Raw genomic sequence first — 24,721 nt, 5'->3', positions numbered from 1 at the left:
GTGTTACTTTCACAACCGCTGCAGGCAAAAGAGAAGATGTGTAAAAATGCTTCTATTTTCTCACAGAATCGGTCAATCAATATGTTATGGCAGTTACCACACGTATCAATCAAAACTGACCCCCCGTCTCCGGATGGCCGGGAGGGTGAGACACAGCCATGCTTTTGATTACATCGACACGCCCCTGCATGTTTTGATCTGCCCCCGCGAACACATCGCTTGTCTGACACAACTTTAAAGAATGTTAAAACCCGAATATCATCAAAACATACATGTAACTTGCTATTTTAGTGATGTTGTTGTATTTAAAGAGTCTAATACACAATAGATTATGTCTGATTTAGTCGGAAAATCCAGAAGAAGAGGCTGTTTGATCCTGTACAACACACTCACTCGCCATAACGCGTGTTTTAAGTGGCATGTTCACTGAAGAAAACCCGGCAAAATATAGTCAAATACGGTTCACTTAGCGCCGAAAAGAAGAATCCTAGCGCAAATTATCAACCGGAGTGTTCAGATTTAATTGATGTGATATATTTCGTTTTTTCTTACCTGAAACCAAAGGAATCAACATTGGCGCCTAGCAGTCAAAATTGCGTTTGTGCGAGCACTGCGCATGTGCGGAAGATGAGACTCCAACACAGAAGAGTTCACACATGTTCCTGTTGTGCTTGTCAACGTCGGCCATATCAGAGAAAAATATCAAACTTTTGCCGCAAGGTTTGAACTGATCAAAGTGGTTTTTATTCGTTTATGGATAAGACCTAAACAGTGAATATTTCACATATAACAGTCAACAGATACTAAAGTGCAACATTGCTCGTTGTGAGATTTTCACGCTTGGCTGGTGACTCGTGTGACAGAGTTACAAACCCAAGACAAATTTGCGTCGACTTGATCAGAAGGTTGGGCGGCCCATCTTTTCATCGACCCGTCACCACGTCACCAGTTGCAGTGGCTTCGACGCTCATTCGTCCGGCGATCGTTAGGTGGGGCCAGACGACCCGAAAGTTTGGAGTGCATTGCAGTCTTCCAAGGCTGAAGAGAGAAGGCTTTCCCCTCCTTTTGTTCGCAAGACGTTGCTTTGTAGGCATGGCAGGCGGCGAGCCGAATCACAAATACAATGTTGTGTTTGTGCTGGGGGGACCCGGTGCAGGCAAGGGCACACAGTGTCTCAAAATAGAGGAGGTGATTATCGATTCCCTTAGATGAGAAAGATTTCGTAGAACACTGTGTACCTACAAGAGATATAATAGCTTACCTAAAAGAGACATGTATACCATGGAATTTGTTGCGATGAATTACTGAATTTGCTTTTTATTAGTTTTGAAAGGATGTCACTTGTCAAGACAGTTGCTATAGTGAACTACTTTATAGGATGAGGGCGTTTTTGAGTTGTTGCAGAATATTTATCGTTCATAATTTTGGGCACATTTCAGTGAATTTGATGGTATTCTATAGTCATAGTGAAGTTGAAATTTAGTGAACCGGTAGCAAAATTAATGATGTTGTGGAGATTGTTGTTGGTAAAATAAAAGGTTTATCAAACTCAAAGGTGCTATTATCTCTCTAAGTCTTGATACACGTCATAGACCTAAATATAGGTCCCTGTACACGTTGAGTTTGATGCTTGAGTTTAAATTGATGACTTTCTTTTATTTTCAGACATTTGGCTATGTTCACCTGTCTGCTGGTGACTTGCTGAGGGCAGAGAGGCAGAAAATGGACTCCACGTTCAGGGAAGAAATTGAGAAACACATCAAGGATGGCTCCATTGTACCGGTGGAGATCACTTGCTCCCTGCTCAGACAGGTTTGTGTTGTGTTGTGTTCATTTCTAATTTTCTTTAAAATCATGCTTGTGAACTTAGAGTTAGATTAATGAATCAAACTGGATCCCTTTTTACTAGTCTTCCTTTTAGAACATGATATTTGCAAACATTTGTTTACATCTTTTTTGCCATGAAAAGACATTAGGCCAAAAAAAAAAATAGTCTGTTTACGGTAACCCGACCGACCCTATTTTTTTCGCGCGACCCTAGACTTTTTTTGGCATTTGGGGGGGGGGAACAAAAATTAACGTAAAAATATGTTTTTTGGGAAAAAAAAAGAAAAAAAATCCCGACCTACCGACCCTATTTTTTTGGCCTATGTTACCGTAAACAGACTTTTTTTTTGGGCCTTAAAGGTCCTTGTCTACATTTTTATACCCAAATCGCCATTTGACCATTAAAATGCAGTTTATTATCTACAAATATCAACAATACACCCCCTTTCGGTCAGGAAAGACGAAGCCAGTGTAGCCGTTTGAAAATTCATTGTAGTATTCCAGCGTAGTACTCATAGTAGGATATCCTTATTTGGAAAATGCCAAGCACAAAACTCCTCTCAAATCCCGTGCATTTCGTGCGTTTAAAAAAAGCTTGGACAGCGCTCCAGTGTCAAACTGTTGCTGCACTTGTTTGGGCGAGGCTATAGCGTGAGTCACGCTACCCAAAAATAAAATCTTTTTTTACATATTTTTTTTCTATAACTTTTTTCCCCATGGTTCATTTGACATAATTTTGTATCGAAATCTAACCATAAGATTATTGAAAAAAAGCAAAAATGTAGACGACCACCTTTAATGCCTGATTTGCTAATGCATTTTAGGATGTTCATGGCAACAGAGCTAAACTTAGACCAGAGGATGGGAATTCTTCTTCTTCAGCGTTCCAGAATTTTCTGGTTATGTGTGAGCTCGTTTGCCCATTTGGGTTCCCCAAACTATACTCTGAGAGCATAGTCAGCTTCGCTTTCGTTAAGTAGGCATGCTGGGTATTTTCGTGTTTCTATAACCCACCGAAGTCCGACATGGATTACAGGATCTTTCCCGTGCGCACTTGGTCTTGTGCTTGCGTGTACACATGAAGGGGGTTTAAGTCACAAGCAGGTCTGCACGTAAGTTGACTTGGGAGATCGGAAAAATCTCCACTCTAAGTCTAAACCCACCAGGCGGCAGCGACCGGGATTCAAACTCCCGACCTCCCGATTAGGAGGCCGACGTCTTACAAACACGCCACTGCGCCCGTCCGGATTGGAATAAAAAAAAAAATAGGGTGATTCTTGTTAGTCCCCTATTAAGTAAATAAATGTCCCTGCTTGAGACATCAAGTATGATCAACAGATTCTCTGTATTTATAATACAATGGGCTGAGAAGAAAGATTTCTGATAAATGACTTCCTAATTTCCCGATAAAAGGAATTTTGGAATTATTTCAAGGTAACCTGAAAGGGGAGTTTCAGCAGTGTTATAAGACACAATTTTACTGCATCTTGTTTTTGCAACGATTATCGGACATCCCCTGTCTCACTTTCAGTGACAGTGTCTGTGACAATAAAAGTGCGTCAGCTGTAGAAGAGTAACATTAACCTGATTTGCTGCTTTTATCAGTTACTGATAACAGCTTCATGCTGGGTTACTCAGGAGTCATCATCTATTTTAATTGTATCTAAAGTGTCACTCGCACTCGCTGCCTGTATGTGTTTGTGTCATATTATTAGTCACTGGGGCACTGGGTAGTTAGTACTCCCCCCTTTCAAGACCTCCCAAAATCTGGGGAAACCAGGTCTTTAGAAGGAGGGAGTCTTACAATAGAGGTAAATCTACGGAGGTTAAGATCAGAAAATTTTAAACGGGTGTTAGTCTTAATTCGGTTTTTTTTTTGGGGGGGGGGGGAGGGGGTGCCGAGTGGCATGTTTTCACATTACAAAGATAATATATATCAACACATGTATGTATGCATTACCACATTCACAGGTATATATCCAGGCACCATGGCATTATTTGCAAATGTTGAGTTTATGCCACTGTATGTTTATAGTTATACCTGAAATCATTAGGCAAAAAAAACCAAATTGTCTGTTTCTGGTCACCCGACCGACCCTGAATTTCGGCGCCGACCCTAAACTTTTTTTTTCCAAACTCAAACAAATTTTTTTTTTTTGTGGTGGTAAAGGACAGGGTGAGAAAATGAACAACAAAAACGTGTGAAAACGAAAGTCCGCTGACGATTTGTAAATGTGTTGAGTGTCTTGTCTCTATGTATAGTGAATCCAGTCTCTTTGCGTGATTTAGTTAGTTTTATTGGTCTACATTTGGGGTAAAAAAAATAAAAAAAAAATAAAAATCCCTACCTACCGACCCTATTTTTTTTAGCCATGTTACCAGAAACAGACAATTTTTTGTTGTTGGCCTTAGTGAATATGATTTGACATTCACCAGACACATGGCTATTATTTAGTCTTCAAGGAGCATGTACTGTACTTTTGCATTCTGAAAGACACAGGTCTCGTGGTACAGTGGAACCCCCCTTTTAAGACCTCCACAAATATGAGAAAATCGGGTCTTAAAGAGGAGGGGGTCTAAAAATGGGGGTAATCAGAGGTTCTGAACTGAAAGTCAGTTTTAAGTTAAAAGGGAGGAAGTCTTAAAGTGGGTTCCACTACATTGGTGTTTCCATAAAGCAAATTGCTGCTTTCAGGCCATGGAGGAGAGCAACAAGGACAACTTTTTGATAGACGGCTTCCCGCGCAACAAGGACAACCTGGACGGGTGGAACCATGTGATGGACTCTGTGGCCGTCGTCCGAAAAGTGCTCTTCTTCAACTGCCCGCAGGACGTGAGTTTGCCACACTGCCCTTTCTTCATTTTTCTCTTTTGTTTATTTTCATTTATTTATACAACAGCTTTTGACAATAAATTATAATAATAATAACAAACACTTATTAATCGCCCCTTCTCACTGGAGCTCACGGCGATGTACAATAGCAAACTGTACAAGCACACTCAAATACAGTTATAATGTGGATAACCCTACTATGTAACTATCCTACACAACACTCACTTAATACCAATACAAATACACCTAAAGATGACACAAAGATTTAAGATAGTGTACAAAGGCTTGAGTGTGGTTTGTTTAATCATTATCGATATATATGTGACATGCAGTAGCATGTGTGTGGCATGAGCACATGCATGAACACCTTGTTAAAGGCTTATTTCTCTCTCAAAAACCAAGCTGATGAAATGTATGGCACATTAGTTGAGTTTCTCAACGAGAAATCACTGGTAGTAATTGCTCATGGTATTCAAGCAATGATTTTTTATATTATTACATGGGTGCAACTCTGCCGGCTACACGCCGGCAGCCGGTTTTTGGTTTCATCGGCTGCCGATGTTTTTGTTCCAGGAGAGGTTTTTTTGGGCATTTTAAATACTAAAAAAGCTTGGACCCCAACTTTTGCCGGTTTTTGGAATTTTCCAGGTTGCACCCATGTTATTATAATATGAATAGAACTTGGGGCGTGTGATTTTTCTTCTTCGCTTCTTGAACTTTTTTATTATAATTTTTCCAGGTCTGTGTTGGAAGATGTCTAGAACGAGGCAAGACTAGCGGCAGGGAAGATGATAACATGGAAAGCTTGAAAAAGAGGTGAACAAATTTTTTTTCTACATTCTTACACTTCTGTATGCGTTATACATGTTATGAGTGAAGTACTATGTAAAATAAGTGCTTGGTGAATTCTTTTCTGAATATGTTTACAAAAAGGTTTGTTAACATGTGACAGACCTGTAACACTGTTGGTCTAAGCCTGTTTTCAAAATGCACAGAAGATATTAGTGCCACACAGTGACAATGACTGATGTAATAATTAGCAAGATGATAAATTTGAGATGTGCTACTGTGTATCGGCCACCTGTCTTTTGTGTCATACAGATGAAAGTATTTTCTGTTCTGTATGGTTTTCTTTTTTTACAGTTGAACTTCACAGAATTATTTCTTTTCTGTTTTTAGAATCAAAACCTACACCGATTCTACAATGCCAATCATTGAACATTATAGAGAAAAGAACTTGGTGGCAGAAATCAACGCAAATCAATCTACAGAAGAGGTTTGTTGTCTTTCATTAGTTCTAGGTCTAGCAGAGCTTCCAATGTTGTAACATGAATTGCTACGCTGTTACATGAAGCTACAAATTGCTATGCTCAAAGTAATATTTTCACAAGCATGCCACATTTCTCTCTTTCTTGTGAGTCATAGTACTTTTGTGACCTTTGCTGTGGTGGATGCCTTTTGCTCTGTGTTGTGTTTGTTCCTAGCAACTGGGAACATGTAACATTCTGGCATAATTTGTGTAGGGCAGGTTACAATCAGTCTCTCTTGTGAGTGCATCATGTGCAGGAATGTTGAAGAATGATACGCTAATGTTGCTGTTTTTATGACTGTTGCAGGTTTTCAACGACGTCAAGAAAGTTTTTGAAGCTTTAGCTAGCTAGAAGGATGCAGTTCCTACAGGAGACGGGGAAAAATGTTTCTCTCAAGAACTCATTTTGGGTAATTTGTGCCAGCTTTTTAGCTGTTTGGGCCTATTGTTGTTAATTTTGTATTTGTACACAAAAGTGGATCCTTCTGGTTGTACATGTACAGGTAGGCAGGCATGAAAATTCTCCGTATTTTTGAAAAAAATAAACCGTATTTTGTTTTATTTTCAGTATTTTTCCTTTTTTTTTTTTTTTTTTTTTTTTTTTCTTTTTTTTTTCCTAGTCATAGTTATAGTAAAATAGTTTTGGGGCCATGTTTGAATCCAATTTTAAGGCTCAGATAGCCCCAGATTGCACCCTTGAAAAAAACAAATTTCCGGGGGGGCATGCCCCCGGACCCCCCTATAAGTCTTGGCGCTTCGCGCCTGCGAAACTTGGCGCTATGCGCCTTCGAATTTTGTTTTCAGTATTTCTTTTTTTTTCAGTTTTCATGCCTGGTAGGGGCAGGCATGGGAATTGTGCGCCCAATTTTTTTTTTGTTCCGCCGAAAAAGCAAAAGTGTCCGCCTAAAAAATAAAGGGGGGAGGCACACAAAAAAAGCACCGGTTACTTTTGTCTTTGCGCAAAAGCCCGCGAAAACTGTCCGTACTTTGTTCACGCACAGCTACCGCCCGCCTCAGTTACTTGAACTGTTATGTTTGAAAGTAAACCAGATTGCACAGATTGTGTTACAAGTTACATTTTCCTGTTTGTCTCAACAAATTTAAACCATAAAATTATAATACATGTATATATAATTTTTCTTCAAAAAAGCAAAAGTTGGTACTAAAAACTCTGATTCTAAAAACAGAATCTAATGGTAAACTTGGAGCTCAGATGACACCAGATTACACCATCTGGGTTCTTTGGAGAAAAATTTTTCCGGGGGAACATGCCCCCGAACCCCCCTTGTAAGGCTTACGAATACGAATACTTTATTATCTCATACAGAGAAATTTCAGTGTGGTGCACATTAAAAGACAAAACAAATAATAAGACAACAGATAAAAATACCATACGAAGCATACTACACTCGCGCACGCATATGTACACTAACAGGAATAGTAACATGATTCCAAATAGGTTAATTGCCGTCAGCTTTAGCTAAAAGTTTACCGCTAAAAACTATCATTATCACAGGACTAGATATGTCATTGAACAATATTTATCACAGGACTAGTCATTCGAGGGTTATCACACTCAGCATAACTTTGCATCACACTTTGCGCCGTCGACTTGACGCTTTGCGTCTTCAGTTATAAATTTTCAACCTTTTTTACAATGTTCAATTCCCATGCCTGTAGGGGGTTTAGCTAAAATATTCTGTAGATGTTCTCAGGCACTTTGAGCTTTTATTCAGATTGAGATGTGCTGCAGAATATAAAATGCAGTGTTTTTAACTTGCCTTTTAAATTAATCATTAATAGATTCTTTTTACATTTAGTCAAGTTTTAACTAAATGTTTTAACATAGAGGGGGAATCGAGACGAGGGTATGTGTGTGTGTGTGTCTGTCTGTGCGTGTGTGTAGAGCGATTCAGACCAAACTACTGGACCGATCTTTATGAAATTTTACATGAGAGTTCCTGGGAATGATATCCCGGGACATTTTTTTCTTTTTTTCGATAAATACTTTTGATGACGTCATATCCAGCTTTTTGTAAAAGTTGAGGCGGCACTGTCACACCCTCATTTTTCAATCAAATTGATTGAAATTTTGGCCAAGCAATCTTCGACGAAGGCCGGACTTCAGTTTTGCATTTCAGCTTGGTTGCTTAAAAATTAATTAATAACTTTGGTCATTAAAAATCTGAAAATTGTAAAAAAAAAAAGTGTTATAAAACGATTCAAATTTATGTTCATCTTATTCTTCACCATTTTCAAAAACATATGAATATGTTATATTCGGATTAAAAACAAGTAGAAAAATTATGATTAAAATTGAATTTCCGAAATCGTTTTAAAAACTATTTCATCTTATTCCTTGTCGGTTCCTGATTCCAAAAACATATAGATATGATATGTTTGCATTAAAAACACGCTCAGAAAGTTAAAACGAAGAGAGGTATGGTAAAGCGTGCTATGAAGCACAGCGCAACCGCTACCGCGCCAAACAGGCTCGTCACTTTCACTGCCTTTTGCACCAGCGGCGGACTACGTTCAGTTTCATTAGTAATTTCGCCTTACGCGACTTGTTTGTTTTTGGTGTTGAATGCTGACCGTGAGCTTTTTTGGCAAGTGAGCTTTTTTTGATAATTGAGACAATTAGGAAAGAACCCTTCATAGCAGTAGTGCTTTATTGTTCTTTTAGTAATGTCCATGTAATCATGATGTGTGATTGTAAACATTTCTTCTGTTGTTTTGCAAATGCGCATTTTTTTTAAAATGTCATAAGTTTACTGATATTTTTCTCAGGTGAAAAAAAGTATTTATAAGTGAAGTGATTATAACTTGTTAGGACAGGTGTTGACGTCTGTAATGTGATAGATTTGCTTGGAGCACCAACAGTAATCTGAAAAAGATATATGTGTGACAGTCCACATTCACTTATTACATTATAAACAAGAAGAAAACAAATTGCTTGGGTGCCTCAGTGCTGAAAGGAGAAATCTGTCCACTTCCTTTTGAGTTTATGCCTGATGGCAATGGGTAATGAGGAATTTTTTTTCAAGAAAAAGGTTTTTTTGCTTGCCCATCAGCTGTGCTCTGAATGGTTTTTTTTTTATGTGAAGCTGGTTTGGTCAAAACAGCTCACATTCACACGTGGTATGATAGTTTTCATATATGTCAAGTTCAGGTAGTTGAAGTTGAAGGGGCGTGTTTTTTACAGTATTGTCTTAACATAATTATTGTTGTTTTGCCAACCACCACAACCAGCATCTCTGTCATCTAATTTGATTTTTTTTTAAATGTTCATCTTCTGTTTGTACATTTTGTTTGCTTTACATTTATTACAAATATTGCTATTACCATTTTTGGTGAGAAGTAATCATTTTACAGTAGCTCCCTTTGTGTTCAGTTTTGAAGTTTGGACATTTTGATGGTGAATACACTGATTTTGATTGATGGTGGGAAGGTAAAAGCAGGTTTGGTCAAGGTTATCTTTCTTCAATTTGGTATAGCTATTTCTTTTTTTCCTGTGAGAGTCTTAGCTGAGAAAATATACTTTTGTCAGCATGCATGCAGAGTAACCATTTAGTTTGTATTTTATCCAACAGTTATAGCTTGAAGCTATCAATATTATTTACTGAGCCTGCATTTACATGGCTTTTATCCCCGAAATCGGCTGAATTTTGGGGTAAAAACGGTCATACACATAAAAATCCATTCCTGCAATTCAGCCCATGAAAGAAGAACATGGCAACAGAGTGTCATTTCCGACATATGTCATGACAACCAGGTGACAGTTATGACCAATAAAGACATTTGAGTTTGACAAAATACAAATAGAATTGTAGGCCATGCTCTTTTGTTGTCTTGGTTATTGCAAAACATGGTTTCATTTGTATTTAATCCAACTGTTATTGCTTGAAGCAATCTAGAGTGTTTCATTCCGTGTACAAGTAGATATTTATATTCAGTGGTTTGTGCTTTACTGTCCATTTGTTGCTGAAAATTAGTTTGAATAATCCCTTTCTGTGAATTTCTATGTAGAATATGAATCAGAATGTCATATTTTGGCATAAAAAAAACATAAAATTGAAGGCACACTTAAAAAATACAAATAAAATTGAAGACACACTTCGCTAAATATGAGTTTTTGTTGACCATACTCCTGCCCATTTAAAAATTAAAGCAACACTATTCATTTTATGGGAATAAATCTTATGCAAGGGAGTTTGGAAACCAACGGATTTGTGAGCAAATGTGCAGCAAACTGCAGTCATCTGTCAACAATCTTGAAATAAGGCAACACATATTTGGCACAATTATGGCTGTAACATTTTTATGGCTGTAACATTTTGTAGAAAAATCAGATCTGAAACTGCGGGGGGCTCTTACTTTGCATGCAACATATTTGCGTCCTAGTAATGCGACAAACTTTTGCTCTACATTACGTTTGTGCCAGAAATGTGTAGTCCAATTCAAAGATTGTTGAAAATTGGAGGCAACTCGGGCCTGCAGTTGGTTTATGATCTATGTGCTGAGAAATTCCACTGGACTAAAGGAAATGCAAGATGCACACAAGATTAAGGACAACCATGCATGCCAACATACACATACTCACAACTTTCACCATTCTGAATGAATCAAACACAAAGACATTTGTATGGGACACAATTTATTCACTCAGCAAAATCATTTTTGCCAGTGCAACAACCAGCTTCCAAGCAGAATTCACTCATTCATAAAGAGCAATGCCATACATGAACATTCAACATATCAGGTCACTCGCATCCTCAACAAACGGAATGAAGTCAGGCACACAGAAAACGATGACGAGCATCGCAACGACAATATGGATGAAGTGAACTTAACATTCATTGATGGAACACAAATTAACCACGTACGTGCACGATTCAATGAAATGGAGGACATGAACATGATGGATAAACAACACAAGAACATGCATGTGCACCAGGAGAAAGTTTGAACACAAGACCAATGATGAAAGTGATCAGCAAGAAAGTATGGCGCACACAACACAACACAAGGTCGGTAAATGAACATGAAAAAGTTGTTCAACAACAAAATAACTGCATAGCCCGCAAGTTTAGAAAGTGTCAAATCAGTCCATCTTCACACCGACCGGTTGCTTCAGTTTCACGGACACAACTGGTCAATTTCACAAGCACCAATGAATCGAAATCGGTAAATGAACATGAAAAAGTTGTTCAACAACACAATAACTGCATAGCCCGCAAGTTTAGAAAGTGTCAAATCGACCGGTTGCTTCAGTTTCACGGACACAACTGGTCAATTTCACAAGCTGAAGCACCAATGAATCGAAATGATGACAGTTTCAGATACAAAGATATGAAGGCAATTCAGACAAAGTTCATTGTGTTCTTGATGCTTAGTATTCCTGAGACTGGGAAGATTTCTTTGCCTTACCGGCGGCAGCGCTGGCTGATTTCTTGGGTAGAAGCACCGTCTGGATGTTGGGCAAGACACCACCCTGAGCGATGGTCACACCCGACAGCAGTTTGTTCAATTCCTCGTCGTTGCGAATGGCCAGCTGAAGATGACGAGGGATGATTCTCGTTTTCTTGTTGTCCCGGGCTGCATTTCCCGCCAGTTCCAAAACTTCGGCAGCCAGATATTCCAGGACGGCAGCTAAGTAAACAGGCGCGCCTGCACCAATTCTTTCAGCGTAGTTGCCTTTGCGAAGCAGACGATGGAGTCTGCCTACAGGAAACTGGAGCCCGGCACGGCTGGATCGGCTCTTTGCCTTTCCCTTGACTTTTCCGCCTTTACCACGACCAGACATGATGATTTGTTGATGGCGCGTTGAGAACTAGGGTACGACAAGGTATGTTGTTCAGTCAGAAATGCGGGAAGTGAAGAAATTTTGGTTGAAAATTGGTTTTATACTGACCGGATGTGTTCCGGAGCAACCTGCATCTTAACCAATCAGATTGTCTGTTACACTTTAAACCAACCAGCATACGAGCTTTTCGACCAATCGGAAGATAACTTGTCGTCAAGCTCCAACTTTTGGCGCGCTTCTCAAAGCTAAGCTGACAAAACAAATTGAGTAAGCTTACAGCCGCAGGTCCCCCCCCCTCTCAAACCCTATACACACACGAAAGCTCACTCAGCAACATTTGGTGACATCTTTTCTAATCCAATGCAGATAATTATGACTATTGCTGCACCTTCACATGATAATCACTAGAACTGTACCCACGGAATATGCGCGATATAAGACTCATTGATTGATAATGTTGTGGGGGGTAGACCGAAAAGGAGAACGAATTAACGATTTGGATGGGGGTAGCAACACCTTCATAAATTCATACTCCCAAATGGGATGCTTCCTTACTTCTGGTATGGAAAGTTGAATAAGTTTTATCTGACAGCTAGTACGTGAAGCTGTAAAGGGATTTCCTCACGAACATACAAAACGTTACATTTACTAGTACATGTCTGTTGACCGGGCAACAGGTCTTTGAAGTAGTTGACAGACAGGCAAACAAAGATAAAGAACTTATCATCAAGATCCTGTTGGCTCGCTTGCAAAATGTCGGCGAGTTAATAATTAATAATGTAATAACCTACTATTCTTGGTTTTTGACTCACATGCGAAGCAAAAGTGAGTCTATGTACTCACCCGAGTCGTCCTTCCGTCCGTCCGGACGTCCGGCCGTCCGGAAAACTTTAACGTTGGATATTTCTTGGACACTATTCAGTCTATCAGTACCAAATTTGGCAAGATGGTGTATGATGACAAGGCCCCAAAAAAAATACATAGCATCTTGACCTTGCTTCAAGGTCAAGGTCGCAGGGGCCATAAATGTTGTCTAAAAAACAGCTATTTTTCACATTTTTCCCATTTTCTCTTAAGTTTTTGAGATTGAATACCTCACCTATATATGATATATAGGGCAAAGTAAGCCCCATCTTTTGATACCAGTTTGGTTTACCTTGCTTCAAGGTCAAGGTCACAGGAGCTCTTCAAAGTTGGATTGTATACATATTTTGAAGTGACCTTGACCCTGAACTATGGAAGATAACTGTTTCAAACTTTAAAATTATGTGGGGCACATGTTATGCTTTCATCATGAGACACATTCGGTCACATATGATCAAGGTCAAGGTCACTTTGACCCTTATGAAATGTGACCAAAATAAGGTAGTGAACCACTAAAAGTGACCATATCTCATGGTAGAAAGAGCCAATAAGCACCATTGTACTTCCTATGTCTTGAATTAACAGCTTTGTGTTGCATGACCTTGGATGACCTTGACCTTGGGTCAAGGTCACATGTATTTTGGTAGGAAAAATGTGTAAAGCATGTGAGTCGTATGGGCTTTGCCCTTCTTGTTTATTCTGAATTTTGGAACGTTGGCAGTCTCTCTGTTTTGGGATTATCAGTTTGTGACACTAGTGACGTAATGTTTAACCTTCACAGAGCTTCCTGGGACGTCGACGACCCACTGCCTCACAATAGTGTCTGTAATGCTGAAACTATTGGGAGATTTTGATTGAAACTTCACGTAATCCTCAAATACCAAAGATTGAACCATCCCATCGACCACTTTCTGAAAGATTATTTTTGTAAACAAACAAACAGTGACGTAATTTGAACTGTGCAGTCTGGATGATGTTTATCCCTGTTTGAATGGCTGGGTTGTGAGGCAGAAAAGAATTTATCCCTATTTGTTTTTTTATTGGGGGGGGGTGGCACATTTCTTTTACAAGCATCATCTAATGCAAGGGTATATATAGCCCATGTATCATGTGCCCCTTATGGATTTTGACGTAGACTGCCAAAGACATAGAACACTTTATTATCTCAAGACGAGAAACTCAGGTGTGGTGTATAATTTTGCCAACCAGCTTTGTAGCGGACTAGCCTGAATGGCAAATGTTTGTGTGACATATCTCAATCATTAAAAGCAGTGGTCATTTTGCTCATGCAGAAAAGAGAACATATATCTGTGACTGCACTGGGTGAATCTGTAATTGTTTCCAGATGAACTTGGTTTGTCCTTGAAAAAGAATAGGGCAGAATAATTAATTACTGTATCAGTAGCAGAGGGTAGGACATCAAACGTGATGTGAACAATCTGTTTAACGCACATAATAACGACAATAACAGGTAACATTTTCAGTCATGCTGATAAAGACGTTCAAGCCTTTTTAAAATAATCAGCTGACGAAGTTGTTAAGATTCGTTCAGAAAATCAGACAAGTACAAAATAGACAAACTCCGAAAATAACTCTGTCTGGTTTGTATGGGTTGTGAAAGAGTGAATACTCTTGCTTTTATTGAGGCAAACCATTAACACCTACTCCTTGTCCAAGTGTTTCAGTCAGTCACACCGATCACTAGTGACTGGCCATTAATATGATGTGAAAAAGGTATTTCTGAACATGGTCTATTTACATACTTTCGTTATAAGTTTATCTACGTTAAAGCATTCAATCTGTGATATATTTGCAAACACAAAGACATTAGTTCAATTGCCACAGACATCTTTAATAATCCCATTAGAAGAACACATCCAAGAGATAAATATTCTGTTCTAAAAAGTTGTATCTCGATCATGCACTGCATGAAATACCGTAGGTGGAAATAACCATTCAAAATCCTCATTATCCAGGACAGAACTCACTGTGTACTCTACAGTCAGACATAGTCTATTCTTTAAAACACTTAGCGGGGGAAAAGGTGTATCATTGAAACATCTACAACCAATAGGCTTTTAATAATACACTGCAATGATTTGATGTGTTCCACAATATTGCGTTAGCGTTTTTACCACATCAAGCACGACTACAGGATGACCATTATAACGTTAGATTGGTGCTGCTACTGCGTTTCGAAAGAAAGAAAAAACAAGGAAAATCAACGACAACTGATTGTATACCACAACAACATTTACATAAAGCAACAATATCACAGTGACTGCATCTTTTATACATTTCGGGAATTCGTAATACAGTGGAACCCCCCTTTTAAGACCCCGGCCCTATTTAAGACTCCCTTCTTTTTAAGACCTGATTTTCTCAGATTTTTGGAGGTCTTAAAAGGGGGGTTCCACTGTATGTAACATTACAGAATGATTAAGAGTATTTTATACAGTAATCTCTTGTCATTTTTTTTTTAGTGTGTGTGAAGAGCAATAATAATTAATGCCCTTTTAGACCAAGGCATAAACATTGATTTTACTGAACCATACATGCAGAATTAACATTCAGATTTATTTGATTGATGTTGGAAGTTAATGAGATTTTTTGCCTAAATTGAGACCGTTTTAAATAGCTGTGAATTTAATCATAATTTTTTACTTTGGCTCACCTATGCATATTCAGTAATGTGTGATATCCAGAACAAGAAGGCATCAAAAATGCATGTTAGTTTTGGCATGGAAAAAAAGTTTTTTTCATCCTTAACTAATGTCATGTTAATGTAACCTTGCTGAACTTTCTGTGGAGTTCATTCAGAGGCTCGCATCAATGACGATTGGTGCGTATTCTACATTACAAAAGCGATACATCCACCCCGCAGCAAAACTCGTCTGCAACAGATAAAAATACAAAAAGTTCACAGTTAGCCGGTTGCCTGGTTTGGTCAGCAAACCAGTCCAACAGGAAAATACCTAAAATACTTTACTGCCATCGGCTTAAACTATAAAACTACATACAAGAGTAATTTAACTTGTTTCCCTGACTATTACAATAACACTGAGTGAGTGAATGTGTGTGTGTGTGTGTGTGTGTGTGTGTGTGTGTGTGTGTGTGTGTGTGTGTGTGTGTGTGTGTGTGTGTGTGTGTGTGAAACTATTAAATAGTTAATCTACAATAACAACGTTACATTTAACATACACAATAATTACAACAGACAAAATAATCACTCTGTCACACCAAGACTTCGTCAAAACTGATGTGTTACTTCTGTGTTCAAATGCGTATCACAGATGTTTTTTCTCTCCTTCAATTCATAGTTTCAGTTAATAAATTAGTCTTTCCTTTTTTTTTTAATCTATTGATTTTGAGCTGTAAAAGTTCTGTTGGAAATGTGTGTCAAGGCAATCTAAATCTCTGCAATTTCCTGTAAGCAAAAAAAAAACAAGTCGCGTAAGGCGAAAATACAACATTTAGTCAAGTAGCTGTCGAACTCACAGAATGAAACTGAATGCAATGCAACGCAGCAAGACCGTAGCATCGCCAGTCCACCGCGCACGTCAAAGGCAGTGAAATTGACAAGAAGAGCGGGGTAGTACTTGCGCTGAGAAGGATAGCACGCTTTTCTGTACCTCTCTTCGTTTTAACTTTATGAGCGTGTATTTTATCCAAACATATCATATGTATATGTTTTTGGAATCAGGAACCGACAAGGAATAAGATGAAAGTGTTTTTAAATTGATTTCGAAAAAAAAAATTTGATAATAATTTTTATATATTTAATTTTCAGAGCTTGTTTTTAATCCGAATATAACATATTTATATGTTTTTGGAATCAGCAAATGATGGAGAATAAGATAAACGTAAATTTGGATCGTTTTATAAATTTTTATTTTTTTTTTACAATTTTCAGATTTTTAATGACCAAAGTCATTAATTAATTTTTAAGCCACCAAGCTGAAATGCAATACCGAACCCCGGGCTTCGTCGAAGATTACTTGACCAAAATTTCAACCAATTTGGTTGAAAAATGAGGGCGTGACAGTGCCGCCTCAACTTTCACGAAAAGCCGGATATGACGTCATCAAAGACATTTATCAAAAAAATGAAAAAAACGTTCGGGGATTTCATACCCAGGAACTCTCATGTCAAATTTCATAAAGATCGGTCCAGTAGTTTAGTCTGAATCGCTCTACACACACACACACACACACACACACACAGACACACAGACACACACACACACACACACAGACACACGCACATACACCACGACCCTCGTTTCGATTCCCCCTCGATGTTAAAATATTGACTTGACTAAATATAAAAAGAGAAAAATACCCGTACTGCAAGTTTTTCTTTACATGCATAATTCATATTTGACCGGAGCTAGGGGGTTACATTCGTACTTACAAGGCCAAAATGCTTCAGCTTCTGGGGCCTTTTCTACCAGACCCAACCAGGGGATCGCTACGTAGTGATCCCCTTTCTATTTCCTTGAAACTCATTCTTCCTTGAATGGATTGCCTGGTGTCAAACCAAGATAACTGCATAAAATGTAACTGGAAGGATGAACAATTTGGAATGTACAACAAGCACAATTTGGATTGAAGATTTCCTATTATACATAATTTATGCTTGTTTTTTAAATTTTTATTGCATAGCACATGTTGCAACCATTCTGGTGCATTGCAGAATCCCTCCAACCATCCCAACACAAATTACTGTTCACATGGCACATTAAATCATAATCTCACACCAAATTATCATGTGCATGGCACTGCACTTCTCTGTTCTATACTATGTACCGGTCATAAAAACAACAACTAGGCAGATGCATTAGAGTACGAATGTTTGTGATGAGGCGTTTTTATTGCCAAACCAGTTATATGACTGAAAATGTAATCTATTTTCCTTACATATTTAGCAGACAGAATGAGATAGTGTCCTTACCAGTGGAACCTACAACACAGACAATAACCCCATAAAATCAAATTCACAAAACCAAGATTTATTTATTTAATATGGTAGGAGAATGAGTGGCCTTTGAGATGGCCACAGTGACATAGTGGATAAGACAGCATACTTCCCCCAAAATCGGCGTAAATGCTGCCTAAATGGTGGGGTAAAAACGGTCATACACGGTAGAACCCACTCCTGCAAAAAGATGAGTGAATGTGGGAGTTTCAGCCCATGAACGAAGAAGAAGAATAGAGAAGAAAAAGAGAATGGCCTTTCAGTCATATAACTGGTCTTACAATAAACGTTCTCACAATAAACGGTCTTACAATAAACGGTCTCACAATAAACGGTCTTACAATAAACGTTCTCATCATAAAGATCTGCACTTACAGCTACCTGTTATGCCTTGGACAAGTTCTGATACATTTTACGACAAGGAGCCGACAAGATGTGGTGCTTGTGTCTTGGAGTCAATGACCCTGAACTTGATGGCGCTGCCTTCAGTGTAGTGCTCCAAAATGGCTGTTCCAGGCAGGAACAGGGGACGCTTGAACTTCCCTTCCAGCTCTGTAAACTTGGACGTATTCTCTGCTGACTCTGCAAGTAAATGGACAGCACACTATACTGTATTTTACGATCAAAGGTTACATCCCCCCTCCCCCCCACAAAAAGAAATCGCCCAAGCCCCACTCCAAACCTTGCGCTTGCCCCAAATACCAATCCCGTCCTCACTCTATGAAAGCAAGTAAATTTACCTTAAGTTTCTAATTCTGAATTGTGCTCAAAAGGGTTAAGTTTTGGATATTGTTGGCTCAAGCAATCTAAGTAACAGGCAAAAATCATGTAACAAAATTTAGTAACTTCATGAATTCTCAAGCATTTCCTTGAAATTATTACCAAATCAATTGCATAAATCAAAACTGGATGAGATGCTGTCAAGAGTTTCTTCTCCCTAATTAAAAATGCCTTTATTCACTATCCCAGCAGAGAGAACACACTTGATTATGCTTAACATTTTTTCTTCAGGAAAATTGCTTGGGAAAGTGACTTTCAGGTACCTTACATAAGTGTGAATGACTTTATATTTGACTTATTGCAAGAAGCAGAGTGCCTAAGTATGCAAATGAGACAGTTAACAAAATCTGCTTTGATCAACAGCCCATTTACAATTAAACAACGCTCCTGTTTCATCATGAAAGAATTTTTTTTTCATTTTTGAAAGCATCTTTTAAATAAACATAGTACAGTGGAACCCCCTTTTAAAGCCCCCCCCTCCACCCCTAATAAATTAAAGACCCCCTCCATTTTAAGACCCTGTTTTCTTAGATTTTCTGTTCATAACCTCTGTAAGTTTACCCCCATTTTAAGACTCCCTCCTTTTAAAGACCTCATTTTCTGTTCATGACCTCTGTAAATTTACCCCCATTTTAAGGCACCCTTCTTTGTAAGACCTGATTTTCTGTTCATGACCTCTGTAAATTTACCCCCATTTTAAGACACCCTTCTTTTTAAGACCTGATTTTCTGTTCATGACCTCTGTAAATGTACCCCCATTTTAAGACCTGATTTTCTGTTCATGACCTCTGTAAATTTACCCCCATTTTAAGACACCCTTCTTTTTAAGACCTGATTTTCTGTTCATGACCTCTGTAAATTTACCCCCATTTTAAGACACCCTTCTTTTTAAGACCTGATTTTCTGTTCATAACCTCTGTAAATGTACCCCCATTTTATTACGCCCTTCTTTTTAAGACCTGATTTTCTGTTCATGACCTCTGTAAATGTACCCCCATTTTTGGACGCCCTTCTTTTTAAGACCTGATTTTCTGTTCATGACCTCTGTAAATTTACCCCCATTTTTGGACGCCCTTCTTTTTAAGACCTGATTTTCTGTTCATGACCTCTGTAAATTTACCCCCATTTTAAGACACCCTTCTTTTTAAGACCTGATTTTCTGTTCATGACCTCTGTAAATTTACCCCCATTTTAAGACACCCTTCTTTTTAAGACCTGATTTTCTGTTCATAACCTCTGTAAATGTACCCCCATTTTATTACGCCCTTCTTTTTAAGACCTGATTTTCTGTTCATGACCTCTGTAAATTTACCCCCATTTTAAGACGCCCTTCTTTTTAAGACCTGATTTTCTGTTCATAACCTCTGTAAGTTTACCCCCATTTTAAGACTCCCTCCTTTTAAAGACCTCATTTTCTCAGATTTTTGGATGTCTTAAAAGGGGGGGTTCCATAGTAATTAAAACCACATTCTTCTGTAACAGAGCATTTAATAAAAACCTGAAATCAGAGCGACAGCTTTAGCCATCGTCCACAGTCCATGTGCAATGGGTGCCCGGTAGCCAAGGAGCCGTGCAGACCAAGGGTAGAGATGGTGCGGGTTCCAGTCCCCAGAGACACCTGCATATTTCACACCTGTGTCACCTGCCACTTTGATTTCCTGCCGCGTACACCTGTCTGTGGTATATAGAACGACAGAAATGTTGTCAGATATACAGTGGAACAACCCTTCTAAGACCTCAACAAATCCTGTTTTACAAAGAAGGGAGTTTCAAATGGAAGAAAATTTACATTATGAACAAAACATCGGAAAACCAAAGGTCTTAAAAAGGGGCAAGTCTTAAAATGAGGGGTTCTTAAAAAGGGGCAAGTCTTAAAATGAGGGGTTCTTAAGAGGGAGGTTTTACTGTACTTGCATAGGTAAGGCATAGAAAAAAGGTACAAGTAAAACAATAGCCAAGAAGACAAAAACAAAACGTAAATGGTGAAAGGCTCGTCATCATACCAAGTTGAAAAGTATATAACTAAAGATTTTTTTTTTAGGCAAGTGTCTTCATCTCTGATTGATATAATTTAGCTTTAAGTATCTTTCACATAAATATTAATCTCAAAATCTGTTAAACAAGATTATTTGTGATGACTAGTTCATTTACCCATCACACACACAACCACATTCGTGGACACAGAGCCAGCAGTCAGTCAAAGGGAAATAACTCCTCAGCAAACTCCTCATGGCTTGACTCAGGAGGACAAACAGCCCTTGCAGTCAGTAAAAATATTGTCTGCATACAAAGGCTGCAAATAAAAGGTGCACCAGAGCACACTTAAATTCACAGTCTTCTTTTTGGGGACATTTGAGAAAAACATCTGTTGGATTATTTCACCAGATTACAGTGTTGTTCTCAGAACCAGAAGACAAGAGGTCAGTTGCCCTGGACTGATAATAATTATGTATAGGTCTAAATGCCCTGGCTACACAAACTCTGCTCTGTCAGAACACCTCCTACATGTCAAAACTATAGGCCGGTTTACTGAATAGGGATCAGAACAATGCTTCAGATCAAAAAAGTATGCGTCAATGACCAAAGAACGAGGCCTGAGAACAACACTGAGATCATAACACCTAGTGGGACCCCCTTTCACGACCTTAAAAAATCTGAGAAAATTAGGTCTTAAAAAGGAGGGAGTCTTACAATGGGGGAGGGATGTGCCACTGTATTTCTGAACGCACCACAGCAACAGTCGTTCATCACCTTCATTTTCCCAGGCAGGGTCATTAGTTTGCTGTCTGCTAACAGAAGCTGCTCCACCGCTGCTTTGTGCCTGCTTCGATCTAGACAGCAGCGTAGCTACGCCGGACCAAACGCATTTCCCTGATGCAGCGATGACTCGGACGCTGATGTCCACCTCGACTCCTCGTGGCACCCGGCGGTAGTCTTTGGTCTGAGTCTCCAATGAACATGGCGCATCCAACAGCTGCTGCAGGTCTTCGTGTTGTTTGATCGTCTGTCCCAGGTGAATGAGACCTGTAAAGATGAGGAGCAAATACAAGTAAAAAAGATGTTTTGCATTAGTTAAGACAAGAAAATTAATCTTTGGGTTAAACAAACCTTTATTCAATTTTAGTATTGTGACATACAATATATGACAAAGGGGATCCAAAGTCAAGCATAAAGCTTATATTAATGAATCCAAAATTAATCTTTCTGTTTTTCTTTTGCAAAGTAAGGAGCAAATAATGATAATGCCAATGATAATATATTAATAATCAAACTCTTAGAAAACAGAAAGCTATAACCTCATGTCGAGGGGAGGGAGGGATAAGTTGGGATGGTTGTGGATGTTATTTGAGAGAATAGACGAATTCCGGGTTTGTTTGCTGTCTGTTTTTCAAGGGAAAGCAACTCATTGCAGACCATAAAAACTTGAAAGAGTTATTTCCGAACGTCTTTTATAAACCAATTTTTTTCGATACGTTTTTAACAGAGCTGCCCTTGAACATTTCAACAACAGTAGTTCAGTTTTCATTTGACCAAAAAAAAGTTCCTTGTTTTCGATTACCCGATCAACCCTATTAAATTTTTCCTCCCGACTATATAGAACTTATTTTTAGACCATTCACATTTTTTTTTAATATTAAATAAGGACAAATTCGAATTTGAGGGCCTTGCAAGGAAAGTTGCTCTTCCCTGACATGCAGTGGACACTTCAAGCAATTCCGAGCCAATAAAAACCACATGCTCCTATGTAAATTAAAAACAAACTTCCATCATAAAAAAAGAAAGGAAAGGATCCGACCTACAGACCCTAATGTTTTTATGGCCTTCTCACTTGAAACACATTTTTTGTGGTGGTTTTTAGCTTACCAAAGGGACTGAGCTTAAAGGAGGGCTTGCACACCAGCAAGAGTAGGTTGTAAACAAAGAGACACTCTGGAAAACAGAGCGGCACAGTTTCGTTGACGCCGTTGCTTTTATCCCCACACACAGTTTTGTACTGCTCCAGTAGCTCCTTGGTTACTCTGCAAACAAAACACGGATGTTGTAAATTATGAAGCCATAAAAAGAGTGTAAAGTTTGGTCTCAAGGCAGCCGTTCATATCTTATCATGACTGGTTCATTTACTTGCAAAAACTGAAAGCCTAAACAGATTGTCTTGTCTTGTCTTGTCTTTCCATTACTGCCCACAATCAACAGTAGTGATTATTTCGGCACTTGATGGGATGTTGCGCAAGTCCAGTAAAGCAGTGTTTCCAGCATCCAAAAGTCCATTAAAGTTCACAGGTTGGGGAGTATGGGGGGGAGTCACAGTGGCTGCTGGTTTAGTGCGAGGCGCGTGACACAAAGGTGTCGACAGTGCGGGCCTCGACGACAGCTGCTGGTAGAGAGTTCCAGTCCTTCACTGTGCTGGGTAGAAAAGCGGCACTCCGATACTGAGTGCGGCAGGTGATGAGGCCGAGCTGCTGGCAATGGCCTCTTCGCTGGCGTGGTGGTAAGGGGGCCAGCTTCGACTTGATGCCCGGACAGTGGACGATGCTGTTCTTGATCTTATAGAGCATCGAGAGGCGGGCAAGCTTCCTGCGCTCCTCCAGAGACTGCCACCCAAGGGAGTCCAGCATCCGGCTGACACTTGACGTGTTGTGGTAGCAGTTGCAGACGAATCGAGCAGCTCGTCTCTGGACGGCCTCAAGCTTGTCGATGTTCTTCTGGGTTTGCGGGTCCCATACTGACGAGGCGTACTCCAGGATAGGCCTGACAAAGGCCTTGTACGCCTGCTCTTTCACGGATCTTGATGAGATCTTCAGATAGTGCAATGCACTATTATGCGGTCATGTGTCTTCATGGCAAACCAAACCAAACAAAACAACAACAAAATCAGTATTTCCCCCTGATTTTTTTAAGTAATGTCTGGTCATTGTTTTGCATCACACACGTACACACACACACTCACCTCACAGATCGCGCTTCAGATACATATAACCGTGTTCAATGTATTGCACACACACACACACACCTGTTCACATTTTGCGCTAGTTAAGGATGTTTATCATTGCATTAAAGATAAAACAAGACCTGTAGTTGTTGATCACGATAATCTCATCATCACTAGGTGGTATGTGTTCCACTTCAGCCTCCTTATCTCCTTCCTTCTTTGTCTCCTTCCCACCATGTCGCGTTTCTTCATTTTGATGGGCTGCGCAGTATATTCGGCCTTGTCGTCTCCGTAAAACTCTCACGAAGATTTTCAGCAAAATCGAGAAAATGGGAGGCGTTTTTCCGGATTCGTAATTTGTCTCAGTAAATGTCTGTGATCTGTAAAACACAGCAAAGTAGAAAGCTAAGATGGTCAAAGCAATCAACCAAAGCATGTTGATGTCGTCACGTAGCAGACGCCCGGAAGTAAATACCGAAAACGCTTGATCAAGGGAAGCAATTCAGTCAATTCTGAAATGTTTGACAGAACTGAGTTGCATTTCTTTTTCCCGCAAAGGGACTGACGGACTGACGGGATGCGAAATCGGCATTCGGATTGTCCCTTCATGTGTTCCTCCTTGTTTTGAACGGTCAAATCATGAATGATGCTCGAATCAATACACACGTACACGCACACTGAATCACTCATTCACTAATTCACCAAGTCGGCCGGGTTGTTTTGTCAGTTTTCTTTTGTTTTGTTGGTTTTAGTGTTGGGCAGTTTTCGGTTGTTCCGCTGGTTATGGTTGTTTATGAATGTGTTTGTCGGACGGATACCCAGGCTTTGAGAACGAAGCCCTAGACCAATGTATGTCAGCTACCCAAACGATGACACGACACTACCATGTCACGTGCTTCTCATCAAGCGGCCGTTGAATCAGTGTCTCATTATTTCTGAAAAACTAGTAAACTGTTGTCACTCGATCATTATAATTTGTCAGTTTCCATGTGGATGTGTTATGTGCAATTAAACGGGTACGGACACACGTTTTACACATGGGTTACATGAGTTGCAAAGTATCTGAAACGACGGTATTACTGTATATACAGTGGTGCCAGTGTTGAAAGGCGAATACCGGACCAGCCGCCATGATTGATGGAACATTGTACTGACGCGGGGTATCTTGACAGGCACGTTTTACTGGGAACAAATAATAATGAAAGTGACAACAAAAGGTTGTTTTTTTCAAGCGAGGTGTCCGCAATTTGCATGAAAAATATAGCTCTTCATTTATCTACAGCGCTCGATCTTTTCTCTTACGTATTTTGCGTGTGTGTGTGTGTGTGTGTGTGTGTGTGTGTGTGCATGTTTGTGAGTCAGTGTGTGTGTGTGTGTGTGTTTGTGTGTGTGAGT

At 39.3% G+C, this 24,721-nt stretch overlaps 4 protein-coding genes across 5 annotated transcripts in view; 1 reads left to right on the top strand and 3 right to left on the bottom strand.

The window, feature by feature from the left end:
• The window catches only part of LOC138967568 (SCL-interrupting locus protein homolog), a 35,585-nt gene extending 34,970 nt beyond the window's left edge, over window positions 1-615 (bottom strand). Inside the window, exon 1 of the mRNA XM_070340147.1 lies at window positions 553-615. The gene's annotated coding sequence lies outside the window, so the exon portion shown is untranslated. The remainder of the gene's footprint in view (window positions 1-552) is intronic.
• A 54-nt stretch (window positions 616-669) lies between these two features.
• LOC138967569 (UMP-CMP kinase-like) lies at window positions 670-10,095 on the top strand. The gene is made up of 7 exons (XM_070340148.1): window positions 670-1,188; window positions 1,666-1,812; window positions 4,523-4,660; window positions 5,400-5,476; window positions 5,840-5,936; window positions 6,277-6,476; window positions 6,808-10,095. Exons 1-6 carry the CDS (start codon window positions 1,093-1,095, stop codon window positions 6,319-6,321), a joined length of 600 nt encoding a protein of 199 aa, XP_070196249.1. The 5' UTR covers window positions 670-1,092; the 3' UTR covers window positions 6,322-6,476; window positions 6,808-10,095.
• A 510-nt stretch (window positions 10,096-10,605) lies between these two features.
• Window positions 10,606-11,912, bottom strand: LOC138967570 (histone H2A-like). Its single transcript, XM_070340149.1, has one exon. It carries the CDS (start codon window positions 11,773-11,775, stop codon window positions 11,362-11,364), a length of 414 nt encoding a protein of 137 aa, XP_070196250.1. The 5' UTR covers window positions 11,776-11,912; the 3' UTR covers window positions 10,606-11,361.
• Window positions 11,913-14,470: 2,558 nt separating this feature from the next.
• LOC138967566 (3-hydroxyacyl-thioester dehydratase X-like) lies at window positions 14,471-23,788 on the bottom strand. 2 transcript variants are annotated; one of them, XM_070340144.1, is made up of 6 exons: window positions 23,467-23,788; window positions 22,261-22,415; window positions 21,148-21,420; window positions 19,895-20,071; window positions 17,992-18,198; window positions 14,471-15,533 (listed from the first exon to the last, which is right to left on the bottom strand). In XM_070340144.1, the coding sequence occupies exons 1-5, from the start codon at window positions 23,760-23,762 to the stop codon at window positions 18,029-18,031; spliced, it is 1,071 nt and encodes a 356-aa protein (XP_070196245.1). In that variant the 5' UTR covers window positions 23,763-23,788; the 3' UTR covers window positions 14,471-15,533; window positions 17,992-18,028. The 2 variants fall into 2 exon arrangements, with proteins under 2 accessions (XP_070196245.1, XP_070196246.1); XM_070340145.1 differs by having other exon boundaries at window positions 17,998-18,198.
• Window positions 23,789-24,721: the final 933 nt, after the last annotated feature.

This window comes from Littorina saxatilis, linkage group LG5 (genome assembly GCF_037325665.1).
Source record: "Littorina saxatilis isolate snail1 linkage group LG5, US_GU_Lsax_2.0, whole genome shotgun sequence".
In the NCBI taxonomy this organism is placed as follows: Eukaryota; Metazoa; Mollusca; class Gastropoda; order Littorinimorpha; family Littorinidae; genus Littorina; species Littorina saxatilis.
The sequence above is the reverse complement of the archived record's forward strand: the minus strand, read 5'-3'. Positions and strand labels throughout refer to the sequence as shown.